At 43.9% G+C, this 24,338-nt stretch overlaps 1 protein-coding gene across 3 annotated transcripts in view; it reads right to left on the reverse strand.

Moving 5' to 3' along the window:
- Nucleotides 1–24,338, reverse strand: part of USP34 (ubiquitin specific peptidase 34) — a 1,226,195-nt gene that overhangs the window by 154,094 nt on the left and 1,047,763 nt on the right. For all 3 annotated transcript variants that reach the window (XM_053712051.1, XM_053712050.1, XM_053712048.1), the window contains 2 exons: nt 24,110–24,257; nt 18,888–19,522 (listed from right to left, as the gene is read on the reverse strand). In XM_053712051.1, coding sequence (XP_053568026.1) covers nt 18,888–19,522; nt 24,110–24,257 — 783 coding nt within the window. The remainder of the gene's footprint in view (nt 1–18,887; nt 19,523–24,109; nt 24,258–24,338) is intronic.

The raw sequence follows: 24,338 nt of genomic DNA on the forward strand, positions 1-24,338 counted from the left end.
AGCAGAAGATTGGCGAAAGTCCTTAGTTGCCTGCAAGTAGAATTTCAGCGCACGCACCACATCTAAGTTGTGCAGCAAACGCTTCTTATGAGGAGGAGGATTAGGACACAAAGAAGTAACAATGATTTACTGATTAATATTCCTATCCGAAACAATTTTAGGAAGGAAACCTAACTTAGTATGCAGAACCACCTTATCAGAATGAAAGATAAGGGGAATCACACTGCAATGCCGAGAGTCAATAGACTCTCCGAGCAGAAGAAATGGCAACAAGAAACAAAACCTTCCAAGATAACATCTTAATATCTAAAGAATGCATAGGCTCAAACGGAGCCTGCTGTAAAACTCTAAGAACAAGGTAAAGACTCCAGGGAGGAGTAACAGGTATAAAAACACAGGCCTTATTCTGACCAAGGCCTGACAAAAGGATTGCACGTCTGGCACATCCGCCAGATGCTTATGCAACAAAATAGACAAGGCAGAAATCTGACCCTTCAGAGTACTTGCTGACAAACCCTTCTCCAGACCCTCCTGGAGAAAAGACAAAATCCTAGGAATCCTTACTCTACTCCAAGAGTAGCCTCTGGATTCACAGCAATACAGATATTTACGCCATATCTTATGGTAAATCCTTCTTGTCACAGGCTTACGAGCCTGGATCAAGGTCTCAATGACCGATTCTGAGAACCCGCGCTTAGATAAAATTAGGCGTTCAATCTCCAAGCAGTCAGCTTCAGAGAAACGAGATTTGGATGAACGAAGGGACCCTGAAGTAGAATGTCCTTCCTCAGAGGTAGTCTCTAAGGTGGAAAGGATGACATTTCCACTAGGTCTGCATACCAGATCCTGAGAGGCCACGCCGGTGATATGAGAATCACTGACACCCTCTCCTGCTTGATCCGAGTAATGACTCGTGGAAGGAGAGCAGTGGGAAACAGGTATGCTAGACTGAAATTCCAAGGGACCACCAGAGCATCTATCAGGACGGCCTGTGGATCACTTGACCTCGAACTGTACCTCGGAAGCTTGGCATTCTGCCAAGAAGCCATGAGATCCAGCTCCGGCCGCCCCCATTTGAGGGTCAAGCTGGAAAACACCTCCGGATGAAGTTCCCACTCCGCGGGATGAAAAGTCTGTCGGCTCAGAAAATCTGCTTCCCAATTGTCCACTCCTGGAATGTGGATCGCAGATAGGCAGCAGTTGTGGGTCTCCACGCACTGAATAATTCAGGCCACCTCTGTCATGGCCAAGGAACTCCGAGTTCCTCCCTGGTGGTTGATGTACGCCACCAACGTTAAGGTATGCATCCTTTAGGTCTAAGGTTGTCATGAACTGACCCTCTTGCAACAAGGGAAGAATGGAGCGTATAGTCTCCATCTTGAAGGATGGTACTCTGAGAAACTTGTTTAGGCCCTTCAAGTCTAAGATTCCCTCCTTTTTGGGAACAACGAACAGATTCGAGTAAAATCCCAGACCCCGTTTCTGTGGAGGAACTGGAACTATTACCCCCAGACCGGCAAGGTCCATGACACAATGTAAGAACGCCTCTCTCTTTACTGGTCTACAGATAATCTGGAGAGAAGAAACCTGCCTCTGGGAGGAAAAGTCTTTTCTATTTTGTATTCCTGGGAGACGATGCCCACCGCCCAGGAGTCCGGAACATCTCTTTATCCAGGCTTGAGAAAAAAAGAGACAGTCTCCCCCCCTCTGGATCCGTTCCCGGATCGGGGACCAACCCTTCATGCTGACTTGGAGTCAGTTGTAGGCTTTTTAGATTGTTTCCCCTTATTCCAGGACTGGCTAGGCTTCCAGGAAGACTTGGCTTGATCCTGCTTGGAGGAAGGAGAGGAAGCCTTGCCTCTAAAGTTACGAAATTAACGAAAATTACTCTGATGTCCTTTCTGCTTATTCTTTTTATCTTGAGGAAGAAAGGAACCCTTCCCTCGTGTAATATCTGAGATAATTTCAGCCAAACTGGGCCCAAACAAGGTCTTACCCTTGTAAGGGATTGCCGAGAGCTTGGACTTAGATGAAGCATCCGCAGAACAGGACTTCAACCACAAGGCTCTGCAGGCTAAAACCGCAAAACGAGACATTTTTGCTCCCAATTTAATGACTTGAAAGGAAGCATCCATAATAAAGGAATTGGCTAACTTAAGTGCCCTAATCCTGTCCTGGATCTCCTCAAGAGGAGTATCCATCTGAAGAGACTCAGACAACGCATCGATCCAGTAAGCTGCAGCGCTGGTCACAGTGGCAACACACACCGCTGGCTGCCATTGTAGACCCTGGTGAACATACATCTTTTTTTAGCAATGCCTCTAATGTCTTATCCATTGGATCCTTAAAAGAACAACTATCCTCTATGGGAATAGTAGTCCTCTTAGCCAAAGTGGAGATCACTCCTTCTACCTTAGGAACTGTCTGGTATGACTACTTAATGGAGGCTGCTATAGGAAACATCTTCTTAAAAATACGAGATAGAGAAAAAGGAATACCAGGTCTCTCCCACTCTCGTACAATAATCTCCGTAGCAAGGTCTGGTACTGGAAAAACCTCCACCGCAGAGGGAACATCAAAATACTTGTTTAGCTTACTAGACTTTTTAGGGTTGACTATGATAGTCGTGTCTGAGTCGTCCAAAGTAGCCAAAAACTCCTTAAGTAATAAGCAAAGGTGTTCTAGCTTAAATCTGAAGGATACAACTTCAGCATCAGAAGAAGGAATTACACTATCTGAGTCTGAGATTTCACCCTCAGACGCTACCAACATGTCATCTTCCTCAGACTTTTGAGAAATGACATCCTGGGTAGCCACATCTTGATCAGAAACCTTACTGATTCCTTATGTTTCCTTTTACGCCTTCCCTGCAGCATGGGAAAAGCTGATAATGCCTCAGATACCGCAGAGGATACCTGGGTAGCAATGTCCTGTAAAGAAAATCCTACTGGATTGCAAGAGAAAACGCAGGGCACTGCATGTGGAGACTGAATAGGTTGGGACACTTGAGGAGAAAGCTGCAGCATATCTGCTACAGGAGACACCTGAACAGCATTTGCCTGGGCTAGTGGTGGCTCATAATCAAAACATGTCTCTATAACTTAAGGTTCTCTCAATGCATGAGGAACAAAAAGGAACTGGAGGTTCCACCTGGGCATCAAAACACAACTGGCAAGCAACAATTTGTAAAGCCTCTTGATCCATCTTAGCAATAATGAGGATGAAAGAAAAAAACAAAACGTTTTTATTTCAATTTAGCAATAAAAGTACTGTGCCTTTAGGAAAAGATTAATATTGTTTAAGCGTAGGCAAACTAAAAACAGAATTTATGTTTACCTGATAAATTACTTTCTCCAACGGTGTGTCCGGTCCACGGCGTCATCCTTACTTGTGGGATATTCTCTTCCCCAACAGGAAATGGCAAAGAGCCCAGCAAAGCTGGTCACATGATCCCTCCTAGGCTCCGCCTTCCCCAGTCATTCAACCGACGTAAAGGAGGAATATTTGCATAGGAGAAATCATATGATACCGTGGTGACTGTAGTTAAAGAAAATAAAACATCAGACCTGATTAAAAAACCAGGGCGGGCCGTGGACCGGACACACCGTTGGAGAAAGTAATTTATCAGGTAAACATAAATTCTGTTTTCTCCAACATAGGTGTGTCCGGTCCACGGCGTCATCCTTACTTGTGGGAACCAATACCAAAGCTTTAGGACACGGATGATGGGAGGGAGCAAATCAGGTCACCTAGATGGAAGGCACCACGGTTTGCAAAACCTTTCTCCCAAAAATAGCCTCAGAAGAAGCAAAAGTATCAAATTTGTAAAATTTGGTAAAAGTGTGCAGTGAAGACCAAGTCGCTGCCTTACATATCTGATCAACAGAAGCCTCGTTCTTAAAGGCCCATGTGGAAGCCACGGCCCTAGTGGAATGAGCTGTGATTCTTTCAGGAGGCTGCCGTCCGGCAGTCTCATAAGCCAATCTGATGATGCTTTTAAGCCAAAAAGATAGAGAGGTAGAAGTTGCTTTTTGACCTCTCCTTTTACCAGAATAAACAACAAACAAGGAAGATGTTTGTCTGAAATCCTTTGTAGCATCTAAATAGAATTTTAGAGCACGGACAACGTCCAAATTGTGTAACAAACGTTCCTTCTATGAAACTGGATTCGGACACAAAGAAGGTACAACTATCTCCTGGTTAATATTTTTGTTGGAAACAACCTTCGGAAGAAAACCAGGCTCAGTACGTAAAACCACCTTATCTGCATGGACCAGATAGGGCGGAGAACACTGCAGAGCAGATAACTCAGAAACTCTTCTAGCGGAAGAAATTGCAACCTAAAACAAAACTTTCCAAGATAATAACTTAATATCTACGGAATGTAAGGGTTCAAACGGAACCCCTTGAAGAACTGAAAGAACTAGATTAAGACTCCAGGGAAGAGTCAAAGGTCTGTAAACAGGCTTGATTCTAACCAGAGCCTGAACAAACGCTTAAACGTCTGGCACAGCTGCCAGCCTTTTGTGAAGTAAAACAGATAAAGCAGAGATCTGTCCCTTCAGAGAACTCGCAGAAAATCCTTTCTACAAACCTTCTTGTAGAAAGGAAAGAATCTTAGGAATTTTTATCTTGTTCCATGGGAATCCTTTAGATTCACACCAACAGATATATTTTTTCCATATATTATGGTAAATTTTTCTAGTTACAGGCTTTCTAGCCTGAATAAGAGTATCTATTACAGAATCTGAAAACCCACGCTTTGATAAAATCAAGCGTTCAAACTCCAAGCAGTCAGTTGGAGGAAAACCAGATTCGGATGTTCGAATGGACCCTGAATAAGAAGGTCCTGTCTCAAAGGTAGCTTCCATGGTGGAGCCGATGACACATTCACCAGGTCTGCATACCAAGTCCTGCGTGGCCACACAGGAACTATCAAGGTCACCGAAGCCCTCTCCAGATTGATCCTGGCTACCAGCCTGGGAATGAGAGGAAACGGTGGGAATACATAAGCTAGGTTGAAGATCCAAGGTGCTACTATTGTATCCAATAGAATCGCCTTGGGATCCCTGGATTTGGACCCGTAACAAGGGACCATGAAGTTCTGACGAGAGGCCATCAGAACCATGTCTGGAATGCCCCATTATTGAGTTATTTGGGCAAAGATTTCCAGATGGAGTTCCCACTCCCCCGGATGCTCCTCCATCGCCAGGGAACTCCTTGTTATCCCCTGATGGTTGATATATGTAACAGTCGTCATGATGTCTGATTGAAACCTTATGAATTTGGCCTTTGCTAGTCGAGGCCAAGCCTTGAGAGCATTGAATATCGCTCTCAGTTCCATTATGTTTATCGGGAGAAGAGAGTCTTCCCGAAACCATAGACCCTGAGTTTTCAGGGGTTCCCAGACCGCGCCCCAGCCCACCAGACTGGCGTCGGTCGTGACAATGACCTATTCTGGTCTGCGGAAGCTCATTCCCTGTGACAGGTTGTCCAGGGTCAGCCACCAACGGAGTGAATCTCTGGTTATTTGATCTACTTGTATCGTCGGAGACAAGTCTGTATAATCCCCATTCCACTGTCTGAGCATGCACAGGTGCAATGGTCTTAGATGAATTCGTGCAAAAGGAACTATGTCCATTGCCGCAACCATCAAACCTATTACTTCCATGGACTGCGCTATGGAAGGAAGAAGAACAGAATGAAGTACCTGACAAGAGCTTAGAAGTTTTGATTTTCTGGCCTCTGTCAGAAAAACCTTCATTTCTAAGGAAACTATTATTGTTCCCAAGAAGGGAACTCTTGTTGACGGGGACAGAGAACTTTTTTCTATGTTCACTTTCCACCTGTGAGATCTGAGAAAGGCTAGGACAATGTCCGTATGAGCCCTTGCTTTTGACAGAGACGACACTTGAATCAGGATGTCGTCCAAGTAAGGTACTACTGCAATGCCCCTTGGTCTTAGCACCGCTAGAAGGGACCCTAGTACCCTTGTGAAAATCCTTGGAGCAGTGGCTAATCCGAATGGAAGTGCCACAGGTAATGCTTGTCCAGAAAGGCGAACCTTAGGAACCGAAAATGTTCCTTGTGGATAGGAATACGTAGGTACGCATCCTTTAAGTCCACCGTGGTCATGAATTGACCTTCCTGGATGGTAGGAAGGATCGTTCGAATGGTTTCCATTTTGAATGATGAAACCCTTAGAAACTTGTTTAGAATCTTGAGATCTAAAATAGGTCTGAATGTTCCCTCTTTTTTGGGAATTATGAACAGGTTGGAGTAAAAACCCATCCCTTGTTCTCCTAATGGAACAGGATGAATCACTCCCATGCTTAACAGGTCTTCTACACAGTGTAAGAATGCCTGTTCGAAGATAATTGAGACCCGTGGAACCTTCCCCTTGGGGGTAGTTCCCTGAATTCCAGGAGATAACCTTGAGAAACTATTTCTAGCGCCCAAGGATCCTGAACATCTCTTGCCCCAGCCTGAGCAAAGAGAGAAAGTCTGCCCCCCACCAGATCCTTCCCAGATCGGGGGCCAACACTTCATGCTGTTTTGGTAGCAGTGGCAGGTGACTTGGCCTGCTTACCCTTGTTCCAGCCTTGCATCGGCCTCCAGGCTGGCTTGGTTTGAGAAGTATTACCCTCTTGCTTAGAGGGTGTAGAATTTGAGGCTGGTCCGTTTCTGCGAAAGGGACGAAAATTTGGCTTCTTTTTAGCCTTAAAAGACCTATCCAGAGGAAGGGCGTGGCCCTTTCCCCCAGTGATGTCTGAAATAATCTCTTTCAAGTCAGGGCCAAACAGTGTTTTACCCTTGAAAGGGATGTTAAGCAAAAGCGCTCTGCGCGCCACGATAGCAAACCCTGAATTATTCGCCGCTAATCTAGCTAATTGCAAAGCGGCATCTAAAATTAAAAAAAAAAAAGAGTTAGCCAATTTAAGAGCTTGAACTCTGTCCAAAACCTCCTCGTACGAAGATTCTTTATTGAGCGACTTTTCTAGTTCTTCGAACCAGAAACACGCAGCTGTAGTGACAGGAACAATGCATGAAATTGGTTGTAGAAGGTAACCTTGCTGAACAAACATCTTTTTAAGCAAACCCTCTAACCTTTAATCCATAGGATCTTGAAAGCACAACTATCTTCTATAGGAATAGAAGTGCGTTTGTTTAGAGTAGAAACCGCCCCCTCGACCTTGGAGACTGTATGCTATAAGTCCTTTCTGGGGTCGACTATAGGAACTAATTTCTTAAATATAGGGGGAGGACAAAAGGTATGCCGGGCCTTTCCCACTCCTTATTTACTATGTCCGCCACCCGCTTGGGTATAGGAAAAACATTGGGGGGCACCGGAACCTCTAGGAACTTGTCCATCTTACCTAATTTCTCTGGAATGACCAAATTGTCACAATCATCCAGAGTAGATAATACCTCCTTAAGTAGTGCGTGGAGATGTTGAAATTTAAATTTAAAAGTTACAATATCAGGTTCTGCTTGTTGAGAAATTTTCCCTGAATCTGAAATTTCTCCCTCAGACAAAACCTCCCTCCTGGCCCCTTCAGATAGGTGTGAGGGTATGTCAGGACAGATATCATCAGCGTCCTCTTGCTCTTCAGTGTTTAAAACAGAGCAATCACGCTTTCTCTGATAAGTAGGCATTTTGGAAAAAATGCATGCAATAGAATTATCCATTACAGCCATTAATTGTTGTATGGTAATAAGTATTGGCGCACTAGATGTACTAGGGGCCTCTTGTGTGGGCAAAACTGGTGTAGACACAGAAGGGGATGATGCAGTACCATGCTTACTCCCCTCATTAGAGGAATCATCTTGGGCAATATCATATCTATGGCATTATTATCCCTACTTTGTTTGGACATTATGACACAAAAATATATCACATATATTTAAATGGGGAGACACATTGGCTTTCATACATATAGGACATCGTTATCTGATGGTTCAGACATGTTAAACAGGCTTAAACTTGTGAACAAAGCACAAAAAACGTTTTACAATAAAACCGTTACTGTCCCTTTAAATTTCAAACTGAACACACTTTATTACTGAATATGTGAAAAAGTATGAAGGAATTGTTCAAATTTCACCAAAATTTCACCACAGTAACTTAAAGCCTTAAAAGTATTGCACACCAAATTTGAAAGCTTTAACCCTTAAAATAACGGAACCGGAGCCGTTTTTACATTTAACCTCTATACAGTCCCAGGTATCTGCTTTGCTGAGACCCAATCAAGCCCAGAGGGGAATACGATACCAAATGATGCCTTCTATAATGTCCAATACAGTGCCTGCCGTTTTTATTAAAACAATCCCCAAGATTTAACAACTATTAAAAGTAATAATCTGCCAAATATACTTAGTAAAGTAAACGTTTTAGCCCAGAAAAATGTCTACCAGTTTTTTAAGCCCTAATGAAGCCCTTTATTCTTTTACTTAAACTAAGAAAATGGCTTACCGGTTCCCATAGGGAAAATGACAGCTTCCAGCATTACCGAGTCTTGTTAGAAATGTGTCATACCTCAAGCAGCAAAAGTCTGCTCACTGTTTCCCCCAACTGAAGTTAATTCCTCTCAACAGTCCTGTGTGGAAACAGCCATCGATTTTAGTAACGGTTGCTAAAATCATTTTCCTCTTACAAACAGAAATCTTCATCTCTTTCCTGTTTCAGAGTAAATAGTACATACCAGCACTATTTTAAAATAACAAACTCTTGATTGAAGAATAAAAACTACATTTAAACACCAAAAAACTCTAAGCCATCTCCGTGGAGATGTTGCCTGTACAACGGCAAAGAGAATGACTGGGAAAGGCGGAGCCTAGGAGGGATCATGTGACCAGCTTTGCTGGGCTCTTTGCCATTTCCTGTTGGGGAAGAGAATATCCCACAAGTAAGGATGACGCCGTGGACCGGACACACCTATGTTGGAGAAAACAAAATAACCCCAGGCAACCTAAACACCTCAGCAGCTTTACTGAGGTGCCTACCTGCCCTGCAGTTCTTAGAAGAAAACTTCCCTTCACAGATGAACTGATCTGGACCTGCGATGGCAGTGCAATGGAGAGAGACACTGGAGCAGCCAACAACTATGTCACAAATCCTCAGCCACTCTCCCCACAGTCGCAACTGAAAGCGCGCCAAAGGAGAGAAAAACTGCCACTATAAGGACCCACCCCTTTTATGTACGGAGTGGTCCTAGCGGTTAAAGTCTCCTAACTGTCTGTAAAGGCTTGTGCAGTAAAAAACAGGACATGCCAGGACATCCTTGGGAGTGAAGAAAAGACAACAAGATCTCTGTATGAGAGCTTGCTTGTTGAAAAGATGGAGCCTGAACCAGAATGTCATCCAGGTAAGGCGCCACTGCAATGTCCAGAGACCGAAGTACTGCCAACAGAGCCCCCAGAACCTTTGAAAAAATTCTGGGAGCTGTGGCAAGGCCGAATGGAAGAGTCACAAATTGAAAGTGATGTCCAAGAAGGCGAATCTCAGAAACTTGTAATGATCCTTGTGAATGGGAACATGAAGGTATGCATCCTTTAGGTTTAAGGTTGTCATGAACTGACTCTCTTGCAACAAGGGAAGAATGGAGCGTATAGTCTCCATCTTGAAGGATGGTACTCTGAGAAACTTGTTTAGGCCCTTCAAGTCTAAGATTGGTCAGAAAATTCCCTCCTTTTTGGGAACAACGAACAGATTCGAGTAAAATCCCAGACCCCGTTTCTGTGGAGGAACTGGAACTATTACCCCCAGACCGACAAGGTCCTTGACACAATGTTATAACACCTCTCTCTTTATCTGGTCTACAGATAATCTGGAGAGAAGAAACCTGCCGATGGGAGGAAAAATCTTTAATTCTATTTTGTATTCCTGGGAGACGATGTCCACCGCCCAGGAGTCCGGAACATCTCTTATCCAGGCTTGAGAAAAAAAGAGAGAGTCTCCCCCCTCTGGATCCGTTCCCGGATCGGGGACCAAACCTTCATGCTGACTTGGAGTCAGTTGTAGGTTTTTTAGATTGTTTCCCCTTATTCCAGGACTGGCTAGGCTTCCAGGAAGATTTGGCTTGATCCTGCTTGGATGAAGGAGAGGAAGCCTTGCCTCTAAAGCTACGAAAGGAACGAAAATTACTCTGATGTCCTTTCTGCTTATTCTTTTTATCTTGAGGAAGAAAGGAACCCTTCCCTCGTGTAATATCTGAGATAATTTCAGCCAAACTGGGCCCAAATAAGGTCTTTCCCTTGTAAGAGATGGCCAAGAGCTTGGACTTAGATAAAGCATCCGCAGAACAGGACTTCAACCACAAGGCTCTGCGGGCTAAAACCGCAAAACGAGACATTTTTTCTCCCGATTTAATGACTTGAAAGGAAGCATCCATAATAAAGGAATTGGCTAACTTAAGGGCCTTAATCTCCTCAAGAGGAGTATCCATCTGAAGAGACTCAGACAACGCATCGATCCAGTAAGCTGCAGCGCTGGTCACAGTGGCAACACACACCGCAGGCTGCCATTGTAGATCCTGGTGAAAATACATCTTTTTTAGCAATGCCTCCAATTTCTTATCCATTGGATCCTTAAAAGAACAACTATCCTCTATGGGAATAGTAGTCCTCTTAGCCAAAGTGGAGATCGCTCCTTCTACCTTAGGAACCGTCTGCTATAACTGCTTAATGGAGGCTGCTATAGGAAACATCTTCTTAAAAATAGGAGATGGAGAAAAAGGAATACCAGGTCTCTCCCACTCTCGTATAATAATCTCCGTAGGACGGTCTGGTACTGGAAAAACCTCCACCGCAGAGGGAACATCAAAATACTTGTTTAGCTTACTAGACTTTTTAGGGTTGACAACGATAGTCGTGTCTGAGTCGTCCAAAGTAGCCAAAAACTCCTTAAGTAATAAGCAAAGGTGTTCTAGCTTAAATCTGAAGGATACAACTTCAGCATCAGAAGAAGGAATTACACTATCTGAGTCTGATATTTCACCCTCAGACGCTACTGACATGTCATCTTCCTCAGACTTTTGAGAAATGACACCATGGGTAGCCACAACTTGATCAGAAACCTTACTAACTGATTCCTTATGTTTCCTTTTATGCCTTCCCTGCAGCATGGGAAAAGCTGATAATGCCTCAGATAACGCAGAGGATACCTAGGTAGCAATGTCCTGTAAAGAAAATACTACTTGATTGCAAGAGAAAACGCAGGGCACTGCATGTGGAGACTGAATAGGTTGGGAAACATGAGGAGAAAGCTGCAGCATATCTGCTACAGGAGACACCTGAACAGCATTTGCCTGGGCTAGTGGTGGCTCATAATCAAAACATGTCTCTCTATAACTTAAGGTTCTCTCAATGCATGAGGAACAAAAAGGAACTGGAGGTTCCACCTGGGCATCAAAACACAACTGGCAAGCAACAATTTGTAAAGCCTCTTGATCCATCTTAGCAATAATGAGGATGAAAGAAAAAACAGAATTTATGTTTACCTGATAAATTACTTTCTCCAACGGTGTGTCCGGTCCACGGCGTCATCCTTACTTGTGGGATATTCTCCTCCCCAACAGGAAATGGCAAAGAGCCCAGCAAAGCTGGTCACATGATCCCTCCTAGGCTCCGCCTTCCCCAGTCATTCGACCGACGTAAAGGAGGAATATTTGCATAGGAGAAATCATATGATACCGTGGTGACTGTAGTTAAAGAAAATAAATTATCAGACCTGATTAAAAAAACCAGGGCGGGCCGTGGACCGGACACACCGTTGGAGAAAGTAATTTATCAGGTAAACATAAATTCTGTTTTCTCCAACATAGGTGTGTCCGGTCCACAGCGTCATCCTTACTTGTGGGAACCAATACCAAAGCTTTAGGACACGGATGAAGGGAGGGAGCAAATCAGGTCACCTAAATGGAAGGCACCACGGCTTGCAAAACCTTTCTCCCAAAAATAGCCTCAGAAGAAGCAAAAGTATCAAACTTGTAAAATTTGGTAAAAGTGTGCAGTGAAGACCAAGTCGCTGCCTTACATATCTGATCAACAGAAGCCTCGTTCTTGAAGGCCCATGTGGAAGCCACAGCCCTAGTGGAATGAGCTGTGATTCTTTCGGGAGGCTGCCGTCCGGCAGTCTCATAAGCCAATCTGATGATGCTTTTAATCCAAAAAGAGAGAGAGGTAGAAGTTGTTTTTTGACCTCTCCTTTTACCAGAATAAACAACAAACAAGGAAGATGTTTGTCTAAAATCCTTAGTAGCATCTAAATAGAATTTTAGAGCGCGAACAACATCCAAATTGTGCAACAAACGTTCCTTCTTTGAAACTGGATTCGGACACAAAGAAGGCACGACTATCTCCTGGTTAATGTTTTTGTTAGAAACAACTTTCGGAAGAAAACCAGGTTTAGTACGTAAAACCACCTTATCTGCATGGAACACCAGATAAGGAGGAGAACACTGCAGAGCAGATAATTCTGAAACTCTTCTAGCAGAAGAAATTGCAACCAAAAACAAAACTTTCCAAGATAATAACTTAATATCAACGGAATGTAAGGGTTCAAACGGAACCCCCTGAAGAACTGAAAGAACTAAATTGAGACTCCAAGGAGGAGTCAAAGGTTTGTAAACAGGCTTGATTCTAACCAGAGACTGAACAAAGGCTTGAACATCTGGCACAGCTGCCAGCTTTTTGTGAAGTAACACAGACAAGGCAGAAATCTGTCCCTTCAAGGAACTTGCAGATAATCCTTTCTCCAATCCTTCTTGAAGAAAGGATAGAATCTTAGGAATTTTTACCTTGTCCCAAGGGAATCCTTTAGATTCACACCAACAGATATATTTTTTCCATATTTTGTGGTAAATTTTTCTAGTTACAGGCTTCCTGGCCTGAACAAGAGTATCAATAACAGAATCTGAGAACCCTCGCTTTGATAAGATCAAGCGTTCAATCTCCAAGCAGTCAGTTGGAGTGAGACCAGATTCGGATGTTCGAACGGACCTTGAACAAGAAGGTCTCGTCTCAAAGGTAGCTTCCATGGTGGAGCCGATGACATATTCACCAGGTCTGCATACCAAGTCCTGCGTGGCCACGCAGGAGCTATCAAGATCACTGATGCCCTCTCCTGATTGATCCTGGCTACCAGCCTGGGGATGAGAGGAAATTGCGGGAATACATAAGCTAGTTTGAAGGTCCAAGGTGCTACTAGTGCATCTACTAGAGTCGCCTTGGGATCCCTGGATCTGGACCCGTAGCAAGGAACCTTGAAGTTCTGACGAGAGGCCATCAGATCCATGTCTGGAATGCCCCACAGTTGAATAATGTGGGCAAAGATTTCCGGATGGAGTTCCCACTCCCCCGGATGTAATGTCTGACGACTCAGAAAATCCGCTTCCCAATTTTCCACTCCTGGGATGTGGATTGCAGACAAGTGGCAGGAGTGAGTCTCCGCCCATTGAATGATTTTGGTCACTTCTTCCATCGCCAGGGAACTCCTTGTTCCCCCCTGATGGTTGATGTACGCAACAGTCGTCATGTTGTCTGATTGAAACCGTATGAACTTGGCCTTTGCTAGCTGAGGCCAAGCCTTGAGAGCATTGAGTATCGCTCTCAGTTCCAGAATATTTATCGGTAGAAGAGATTCTTCCCGAGACCAAAGACCCTGAGCTTTCAGGGGTCCCCAGACCGCGCCCCAGCCCATCAGACTGGCGTCGGTCGTGACAATGACCCACTCTGGTCTGCGGAAGCTCATCCCCTGTGACAGGTTGTCCAGGGACAGCCACCAACGGAGTGAATCTCTGGTCCTCTGATATACTTGTATCGTCGGAGACAAGTCTGTATAGTCCCCATTCCACTGACTGAGCATGCACAGTTGTAATGGTCTTAGATGAATGCGCGCAAAAGGAACTATGTCCATTGCCGCTACCATCAAACCTATTACTTCCATGCACTGCGCTATGGAAGGAAGAGGAACGGAATGAAGTATTTGACAAGAGTTTAGAAGTTTTGTTTTTCTGGCCTCTGTCAGAAAAATCCTCATTTCTAAGGAGTCTATTATTGTTCCCAAGAAGGGAACCCTCGTTGACGGAGATAGAGAACTCTTTTCTACGTTCACTTTCCATCCGTGAGATCTGAGAAAGGCCAGGACAATGTCCGTGTGAGCCTTTGCTAGAGGAAGGGACGACGCTTGAATCAGAATGTCGTCCAAGTAAGGTACTACTGCAATGCCCCTTGGTCTTAGCACCGCTAGAAGGGACCCTAGTACCTTTGTGAAAATCCTTGGAGCAGTGGCTAATCCGAACGGAAGCGCCACGAACTGGTAATGCTTGTCCAGGAATGCGAACCTTAGGAACCGATGATGTTCCTTGTGGATAGGAATATGTAGATACGCATCCTTTAAATCCACCGTGGTCATGAATTGACCTTCCTGGATGGAAGGAAGAATTGTTCGAATGGTTTCCATTTTGAACGATGGAACCTTGAGAAACTTGTTTAGGATCTTGAGATCTAATATTGGTCTGAACGTTCCCTCTTTTTTGGGAACTACGAACAGATTGGAGTAGAACCCCATCCCTTGTTCTCCTAATGGAACAGGATGAATCACTCCCATTTTTAACAGGTCTTCTACACAATGTAAGAATGCCTGTTTTTTTATGTGGTCTGAAGACAATTGAGACCTGTGGAACCTCCCCCTTGGGGGAAGCCCTTTGAATTCCAGAAGATAACCTTGGGAGACTATTTCTAGCGCCCAAGGATCCAGAACATCTCTTGCCCAAGCCTGAGCGAAGAGAGAGAGTCTGCCCCCCACCAGATCCGGTCCCGGATCGGGGGCCAACATCTCATGCTGTCTTGGTAGCAGTGGCAGGTTTCTTGGCCTGCTTTCCCTTGTTCCAGCCTTGCATTGGTCTCCAGGCTGGCTTGGCTTGAGAAGTATTACCCTCTTGCTTAGAGGACGTAGCACTTGGGGCTGGTCCGTTTCTACGAAAGGGACGAAAATTAGGTTTATTTTTGGCCTTGAAAGACCTATCCTGAGGAAGGGCGTGGCCCTTGCCCCCAGTGATATCAGAGATAATCTCTTTCAAGTCAGGGCCAAACAGCGTTTTCCCCTTGAAAGGAATGTTAAGCAATTTGTTCTTGGAAGACGCATCCGCTGACCAAGATTTTAACCAAAGCGCTCTGCGCGCAACAATAGCAAACCCAGAATTTTTCGCCGCTAACCTAGCCAATTGCAAAGTGGCGTCTAGGGTGAAAGAATTAGCCAATTTGAGAGCACGGATTCTGTCCATAATCTCCTCATAAGAAGGAGAATTACTAGTGATCGCCTTTTCTAGCTCATCGAACCAGAAACACGCGGCTGTAGTGACAGGGACAATGCATGAAATTGGTTGTAGAAGGTAACCTTGCTGAACAAACATCTTTTTAAGCAAACCTTCTAATTTTTTATCCATAGGATCTTTGAAAGCACAACTATCTTCTATGGGTATAGTGGTGCGTTTGTTTAGAGTAGAAACCGCCCCCTCGACCTTGGGGACTGTCTGCCATAAGTCCTTTCTGGGGTCGACCATAGGAAACAATTTTTTAAATATGGGGGGAGGGACGAAAGGTATACCGGGCCTTTCCCATTCTTTATTTACAATGTCCGCCACCCGCTTGGGTATAGGAAAAGCTTCGGGGGGCCCCGGGACCTCTAGGAACTTGTCCATTTTACATAGTTTCTCTGGGATGTCCAAATTCTCACAATCATCCAGAGTGGATAACACCTCCTTAAGCAGAGCGCGGAGATGTTCCAACTTAAATTTAAATGTAATCACATCAGGTTCAGCTTGTTGAGAAATTTTCCCTGAATCTGAAATTTCTCCCTCAGACAAAACCTCCCTGGCCCCCTCAGACTGGTGTAGGGGCCCTTCAGAAACAATATCATCAGCGTCCTCATGCTCTTCAGTATTTTCTAAAACAGAGCAGTCGCGCTTTCGCTGATAAGTGGGCATTTTGGCTAAAATGTTTTTGATAGAATTATCCATTACAGCCGTTAATTGTTGCATAGTAAGGAGTATTGGCGCGCTAGATGTACTAGGGGCCTCTTGTGTGGGCAAGACTGGTGTAGACGAAGGAGGGGATGATGCAGTACCATGCTTACTCCCCTCACTTGAGGAATCATCTTGGGCATCATTTTCTCTAAATTTTGTGTCACATAAATCACATCTATTTAAATGAGAAGGGACCTTGGCTTCCCCACATTCAGAACACAGTCTATCTGGCAGTTCAGACATGTTAAACAGGCATAAACTTGATAACAAAGTACAAAAAACGTTTTAAAATAAAACCGTTACTGTCACTTTAAATTTTAAACTGAACACACTTTATTACTGCAATTGCGAAAAAGTATGAAGGAATTGTTCAAAATTCACCAAAATTTCACCACAGTGTCTTAAAGCCTTAAAAGTATTGCACACCAAATTTGGAAGCTTTAACCCTTAAAATAACGGAACCGGAGCCGTTTTTATATTTAACCCCTTTACAGTCCCTGGTATCTGCTTTGCTGAGACCCAACCAAGCCCAAAGGGGAATACGATACCAAATGACGCCTTCAGAAAGTCTTTTCTATGTATCAGAGCTCCTCACACATGCATCTGCATGTCATGCTTCTCAAAAACAAGTGCGCAATACAGGCGCGAAAATGAGACTCTGCCTATGATTAGGGAAAGCCCCTAGAGAATAAGGTGTCCAATACAGTGCCTGCCGGTTATTTTACAAAATTCCCAAGATTAAAATAATTCCTCAAGGCTATGGAGTATAAAATATGTTTATATATAAATCGATTTAGCCCAGAAAATGTCTACAGTCTTAAAAAGCCCTTGTGAAGCCCTTATTTACTGTCTGTAATAAAATGGCTTACCGGATCCCATAGGGAAAATGACAGCTTCCAGCATTACATCGTCTAGTTAGAATGTGTCATACCTCAAGCAGCAAAAGTCTGCTCACTGTTCCCCCAACTGAAGTTAATTCCTCTCAACAGTCCTGTGTGGAACAGCCATCGATTTTAGTAACGGTTGCTAAAATCATTTTCCTCTTACAAACAGAAATCTTCATCTCTTTTCTGTTTCAGAGTAAATAGTACATACCAGCACTATTTTAAAATAACAAACTCTTGATTGAATAATAAAAACTACAGTTAAACACTAAAATACTCTAAGCCATCTCCGTGGAGATGTTGCCTGTACAACGGCAAAGAGAATGACTGGGGAAGGCGGAGCCTAGGAGGGATCATGTGACCAGCTTTGCTGGGCTCTTTGCCATTTCCTGTTGGGGAGGAGAATATCCCACAAGTAAGGATGACGCCGTGGACCGGACACAACTATGTTGGAGAAAAACAAAACGTTTTTATATTAATTTAAAATAAAAGTACTGTGCCTTTAAGAAAAGATTAATATTGTTTAAGCATAGGCAAACTAAAAACGAAATAACCCCAGGCAACCTAAACACCCAACAGCTTTACTGAGGTGCCTACCTGCCCTGCAGTTCTTAGAGAAAACCTTCCCTTCACAGATGAACTGATCCGGACCTGCGACGGCAGTGTAATGGAGAGACACACTGGAGCAGCCGACAACTACATCACAAATCCTCAGCCACTCTCCCCACAGTCGCAACTGAAAGCGCAACAAAGGAGAGAAAAACCGCCACTACAAGGACCCACCCCTTTTATGTACGGAGTGGTCCTAGCGGTTAAAGTCTCCTAACTGCCTGTAACGGCTTGTGCAGTAAAAAACAGGACATGCCAAACAATTAATGAAAATAAAGTAGAATCTGTATGACAAACGGAGAAACTGAGCCACCATAAAATCCCTGCTCCTCACATTCTCAAATGCCCCCAACACTGCCAAATTAACCACTTAGATGAAGGTTTAGCTTAAAATGTCCCATAATGTTAAAGACAGCCCTTAGCTGCTAAAAATGCCGGCAGCAGGACAGCTCACCTAGTTTGAGAGAGTGCAGCACCTCGCATGGACCTGTGAAGAAAGAAAGAATCTGAGTAATCCTACTCAGGCTTTCTGATTAGGGCAGCAAATTGTTGGGAAAACGCAGCAAGGATTGTACCACACAAGTTCCCAAGTGCTCAAAAGCCACCACTGCCCTACTGAAGAGACTGACGTGGACTAAGGCTAAACCCCAGAAGAACAGAGTAAACCTACTCTGCTTTTAAAATATTAAAATCTTGATTGAAGAAAACTTATCAGACACCTAAAACTTCACCACCTCCTTGCACTACAGGCAAAGAGAATGACTGGGGGATTGCGAGTAGGGAAGTGATATTTATCAGCTTTGCTGTGGTGCTCTTTGCCTCCTCCTGCTGGCCAGGAGTGATATTCCCAACAGTTATTGATGATGGTCCGTGGACTCACTGTGTCATTAGAAAGAAAAGAGGAGCATTCAAACACATATAATACAAAGACATTTTTTTTCAAAATTACTAACGTTTAAGGTGCAAATAAGGTTGCCAGCTGTCCAGTATTTACCAGGACAGTCCACTATTTTATCAGGATGTCCAGTAAAATGTTAACAAATATATTTGACACTTAAAAGTCCATTTTTTTTAAAGTCTATGAGTGTTAAATGTATAATGCCTCCAACATTACAAATACAGAGCAGAAAAAAAGAGGGACAGTCAACAGGGTCAAATCTCTACTGTTTACATGTGTTACTGGCAACCAAAAAGGTACAATTATTGATTTGTATTTTACTGGCAGCCAAGTAGTAAAATGACTGTCTAATTGTACACACCATGGCAACATGGTTCTTGTGATTTGTCAAGCCTTGAAGCAGAATTTTAGTTTTACTTTGATTGGCGTTTGCATTTCATCACAAACCTAGACAAACTATTTTTTTCTTACCGCAGGGTACTGGCTTGCATGTGGTGTGAGGTTTTTGAAGGCCCATTGAATGTTCTGATGTGAGGCAAGCTGACGAGTAAAGGCAGGAGACTGCTCACAACACATACGCAGAATACCATAATAAGCTGGCAGCATTCCACGGTTGAAGAGTACTACGTCCTGGTCATCATGATCAGCCAGGATATAGTTAAAGGCAATATTTTTGGTCACCACAGGGTTCTGAACAATAAGGCGTACATTCTCAGGACAATCAACACAGACATTGTACCAGAAGGAGAGAAGAGCTTGCTTGTTATGATTTGTGGCTATTGCTGGCTCAGACAGTTTGGGTTGGAACAGATTCCAGAGGTCCATAAAATAGGTAGAAAACATGAGCTTTTCGGTTTTGGAAATCAAACAATATGTCATGAAGCTAAAGTATGGCACCAGCTTTGTGGTTCCATGAACAGCAGCATCCACATAGAGCTTAGCCCTTGAAAGCAAGCCAAGAAGAATATTGTACACTTGATGAAGAACCACAGTTGTGTCGGGACTAAGGGGAAGATCTCGTGTTGGAATGTGCAGGGAACGGGTTGAACGGAACATCTGACGAAATGAGTTGCTTGGAATCAGTGATACTAAAAGATAGGCGGCAGCTGCAAAAAGAAGCAGAGAAGTAGAACTGTAAATAACACAAAAATGACAAAATACACAAACACTAAATCTTAGCTTCTGAAAAACAATGAATGGATGGAAGGTATTTATTGGCCTTTATTACATACTATTATTTAAAGTGACTTTAAATAATAATACTTGTTTTAAAATATGGGTGTCCAAATCAAACAAAGCAGAATGTAAAGGTTTTCCCTAAATTGTAACCGGTAAGAGTTTTCAGCACACAAGAACCTGGTTGTACACTGAATAAAAAGTAAATTTATGCTTACCTGATAAATTAATTTCTTCTATGGTACGACGAGTCCACAGATTCATCCTTTACTTGTGGGATATTATCCTCCTGCTAACAGGAAGTGGCAAAGAGCACCACAGCAGAGCTGTCTATATAGCTCCTCCCTTAGCTCCACCCCCCAGTCATTCGACCGAAGGTACAGGAAGAAAAAGGAGAAACTACAAGGTGCAGAGGTGACTGAAGTTTAAAATAAAAAAATATAATCTGTCTTAAAATGACAAGGCGGGCCGTGGAGTCGTCGTACCATAGAAGAAATTAATTTATCAGGTAAGCATAAATTTACTTTTCTTCTATAAGGTACGACAAGTGCACGGATTCATCCTTTACTTGTGGGATACAATACCAAAGCTACAGGACACGGATGAACGGGAGGGACAAGACAGATGGTTAAACAGAAGGCACCACTGCTTGAAGAACTTTTCTCCCAAAAATAGCCTCCGAAGAAGCAAAAGTATCAAATTTGTAAAATTTGGAAAAGGTATGAAGCGAAGACCAAGTCGCAGCCTTACAAATCTGTTCAACAGAAGCATCATTTTTAAAAGTCCATGTGGAAGCCACTGCTCTAGTAGAGTGAGCTGTAATTCTTTCAGGAGGCTGCTGTCCAGCAGTCTCGTATGCCAAACGGATGATGCTTTTCAGCCAAAAAGAAAGAGAGGTAGCCGTAGCTTTTTGACCTCTACGTTTTCCAGAATAGACAACAAACAAGGAAGATGTTTGACGGAAATCTTTGGTCGCTTGTAAGTAAAACTTCAAAGCACGAACCACGTCCAAGTTGTGCAACAGACGCTCCTTCTTAGAGGAAGGATTAGGACACAGAGAAGGAACAACAATTTCCTGATTGATATTCCTATTAGTAACAACCTTAGGAAGGAATCCAGGTTTGGTACGCAAAACCACCTTATCAGCATGGAAAACAAGATAAGGCGAGTCGCATTGCAATAAAGATAGTTCAGAAACTCTTCGAGCCGAAGAGATAGCAACTAAAAACAAAACTTTTCAAGATATAAGCTTAATATCTATGGAATGCATAGGTTCAAACGGAACCCCTTGAAGAACTTTAAGAACTAAATTCAAACTCCATGGCGGAGAAACAGTTTTAAACACAGGCTTGATTCTAACTAAAGCCTGACAGAACGACTGAACGTCTGGAACATCTGCCAGACGCTTGTGCAGTAGAACTGATAAAGCAGATATCTGTCCCTTTAAGGAACTAGCTGATAGCCCCTTCTCCAATCCTTCTTGGAGAAAGGACAAAATCCTAGGAATCCTGATCTTACGCCATGAGTAGCCTTTGGATTTGCACCAATAAAGATATTTATGCCATATCTTATGATAAATTTTCCTGGTGACAGGCTTTCAAGCCTGAATCAAGGTATCTATGACAGAATCAGAGAAACCCCGCTTGGATAAGATCAAGCGTTCAATCTCCAAGCAGTCAGCCGCAGAGAAACTAGATTTGGATGCTGGAACGGACCTTGAATCAGAAGGTCCTGTCTCAGTGGCAGAGACCATGGTGGAAGAGATGACATGTCCACTAGGTCTGCATTCCAAGTCCTGCGTGGCCACGCAGGTACTATCAAAATCACCGAAGCTCTCTCCTATTTGATTCTGGCAATCAAACGAGGAAGGAGAGGAAATGGTGGAAACACATAAGCCAGGTTGAACGACCAGGGTACTGCTAGAGCATCTATCAGTACTGCCTGAGGATCCTTTGACCTGGACCCGTAACGAGGAAGTTTGGCGTTCTGACGAGATGCAATCAGATCCAATTCTGGTGTGCCCCATTGCTGAATCAATTGTGCAAACACCTCCGGATGGAGTTCACACTCCCCCCGGATGAAAAGTCTGACGACTTAGAAAATCCGCTTCCCAGTTCTCCACTCCTGGGATATAGATTGCTGATAGATGGCAAGAGTGAGTCTCTGCCCATCAAATTATTTTGGTAACCTCTATCATCGCTAGAGAACTCTTTGTTCCCCCCTGATGATTGATATATGCTACAGTCGTGATATTGTCCGACTGGAATCTTATGAATCTGGCCGACGCCAGCTGAGGCCAAGCCTGAAGAGCGTTGAATATCGCTCTCAGTTCTAGAATATTTAACGGGAGGAGAGCCTCCTCCTGAGTCCACAAACCCTGTGCTTTCAGGGAATTCCAGACTGCACCCCAGCCCAATAGGCTGGCGTCTGTCGTCACTATGACCCACGCTGGCCTGCGGAAACACAATCCCTGGGACAGATGATCCTGTGACAACCACCAAAGAAGAGAGTCTCTGGTCTCTTGGTCCAGATTTATCTGAGGAGATAAATCTGCATAATCCCCATTCCACTGTTTGAGCATGCATAGTTGCAGTGGTCTGAGATGCAAGCGAGCAAACGGAACTATGTCCATTGCTGCTACCATTAAGCCGATTACCTCCATACACTGAGCCACTGACGGCCGAGGAATGGAATGAAGAGCTCGGCAGATGGATAAAAGTTTTGATTTCCTGACCTCCGTCAGAAAAATGTTCATGTCCACCGAATCTATCAGAGTTCCCAGGAATGGAACTCTTGTGAGAGGGATAAGTGAACTCTTTTATTACGTTCACCTTCCACCCGTGAGATCTTAGAAAAGCCAACACGATGTCCGTGTGAGACTTGGCTAGCTGGTAAGTCGACGCCTGGATTAAGATATCGTCCAAATAAGGCGCCACAGCTATGCCCCGCAGCCTTAGAACCGCCAGAAGGGACCCTAGCACCTTTGTGAAAATTCTGGGAGCTGTGGCCAACCCGAAGGGAAGAGCCACAAACTGGTAATGCTTGTCCAGAAAGGCAAACCTGAGGAACTGGTGATGATCTTTGTGGATAGGGATGTGTAGATACGCATCCTTAAAGTCCACGGTGGTCATATATTGACCCTCCTGGATCCTCTGCAAAATAGTCTGAATGGTCTCCATCTTGAAGGATGGGACTCTGAGGAATTTGTTTAGGACCTTGAGATCCAAAATTGGTCTGAAGGTTCCCTCTTTTTTGGGAACCACAAACAGATTGGAGTAGAAACCCTGCCCCTGTTCTGTTTTCGGAACTGGGCAGATCACTCCCATGGTATATAGGTCTTCTACACAGCGTAAGAACGCCTCTCTTTTTGTCTGGTTTACAGACAATTGAGAAAGATGGAATCTCCCCCTTGGGGGAGAATCTTTGAAATCTAGAAGATACCCCTGGGTTACGTTTTCTAAAGCCCAGGAGTCCTGAACGTCTCTTGCCCAAGCCTAAGTGAAGAGAGAAAGTCTGCCCCCTACTAGATCCGGTCCCGGATCGGGGGCTACCCCTTCATGCTGTCTTGGTGGCCCGGATCGGGGGCTACCCCTTCATGCTGTCTTGGTGGCAGCAGCGGGCTTCTTGGCCTGTTTACTCTTGTTCCAAGTCTGGTTAGGTCTCCAGACTGACTTGGATTGAGCAAAATTCCCCTCTTGCTTTGCGGCAGGGGAAGAGGTAGAGGGACCACCTTTGAAGTTTCGAAAGGAACGAAAATTATTTTGTTTGGTCCTCATCTTATTTGTCTTATCCTGAGGAAGGGCATGGCCTTTCCCTCCAGTGATGTCTGAAATGATCTCTTTCAGTTCAGGCCCGAATACGGTCTTACCCTTGAAAGGGATGGCTAAAAGCTTAGCCTTTGATGACACATCAGAAGACCAGGACTTAAGCCATAACGCTCTACGCGCTAAAATGGCAAAACCTGAATTCTTCGCCGTCTTTGGATTATTGCTTACCCTCTCCCTCATGGGGATACGGTCAGCCTTTCTGAAATACCACAGTCTCTCCAGAAAAAATGACTGAACATACCTCACTGCTATATAGCATGAAAACATTCCTCACACTGAAGTTTCCTGTACTCCTCAACCTCTCTGGGAACAGCACTGGATCTTAGTTACAAATGCTAAGATCATCATCCTCCAGGAAGAAGTCTTCATCCATCTGCTGCCTGAGAGTAAATAGTACACACTGGTACCATTTAAAACAACAAACTCTTGCTTGAAGAAATTAAAAACTAATATTTTATCACCTCTTTCACTTTACCCTTCCTAGTACTTAGAGTAGGCAAAGAGAATGACTGGGGGTGGAGCTAAGGGAGGAGCTATATAGACAGCTCTGCTGTGGTGCTCTTTGCCACTTCCTGTTAGCAGGAGGATAATATCCCACAAGTAAAGGATGAATCCGTGGACTCGTCGTACCTTATAGAAGAAAGTAAAGTTACTGGATGGTTGGAAAGGTCTACTATGAACCCAACTTACATGTTCTCACTCTGGGATAGTTGTGTGCAAGTAGGAAACGTTCCACCCAGTTCTCCATGTTTTGTAGTACCCAGCTATGAGCCAGCTTATTGCGAGGGGTCTGCACTGCCAGCCAATCAAGACATTGAGAGGGGTTGTATTCTATCACCTAAATTGAGGTTAGATATGTCATAAAACATGCACAAATTACCTTAGATAAACAAATACTGTTTAGAAACAGCAGCTAAAA

The sequence above is a fragment of the Bombina bombina genome, chromosome 4, assembly GCF_027579735.1.
Source record: "Bombina bombina isolate aBomBom1 chromosome 4, aBomBom1.pri, whole genome shotgun sequence".
NCBI classification, from domain to species: domain Eukaryota; kingdom Metazoa; phylum Chordata; class Amphibia; order Anura; family Bombinatoridae; genus Bombina; species Bombina bombina.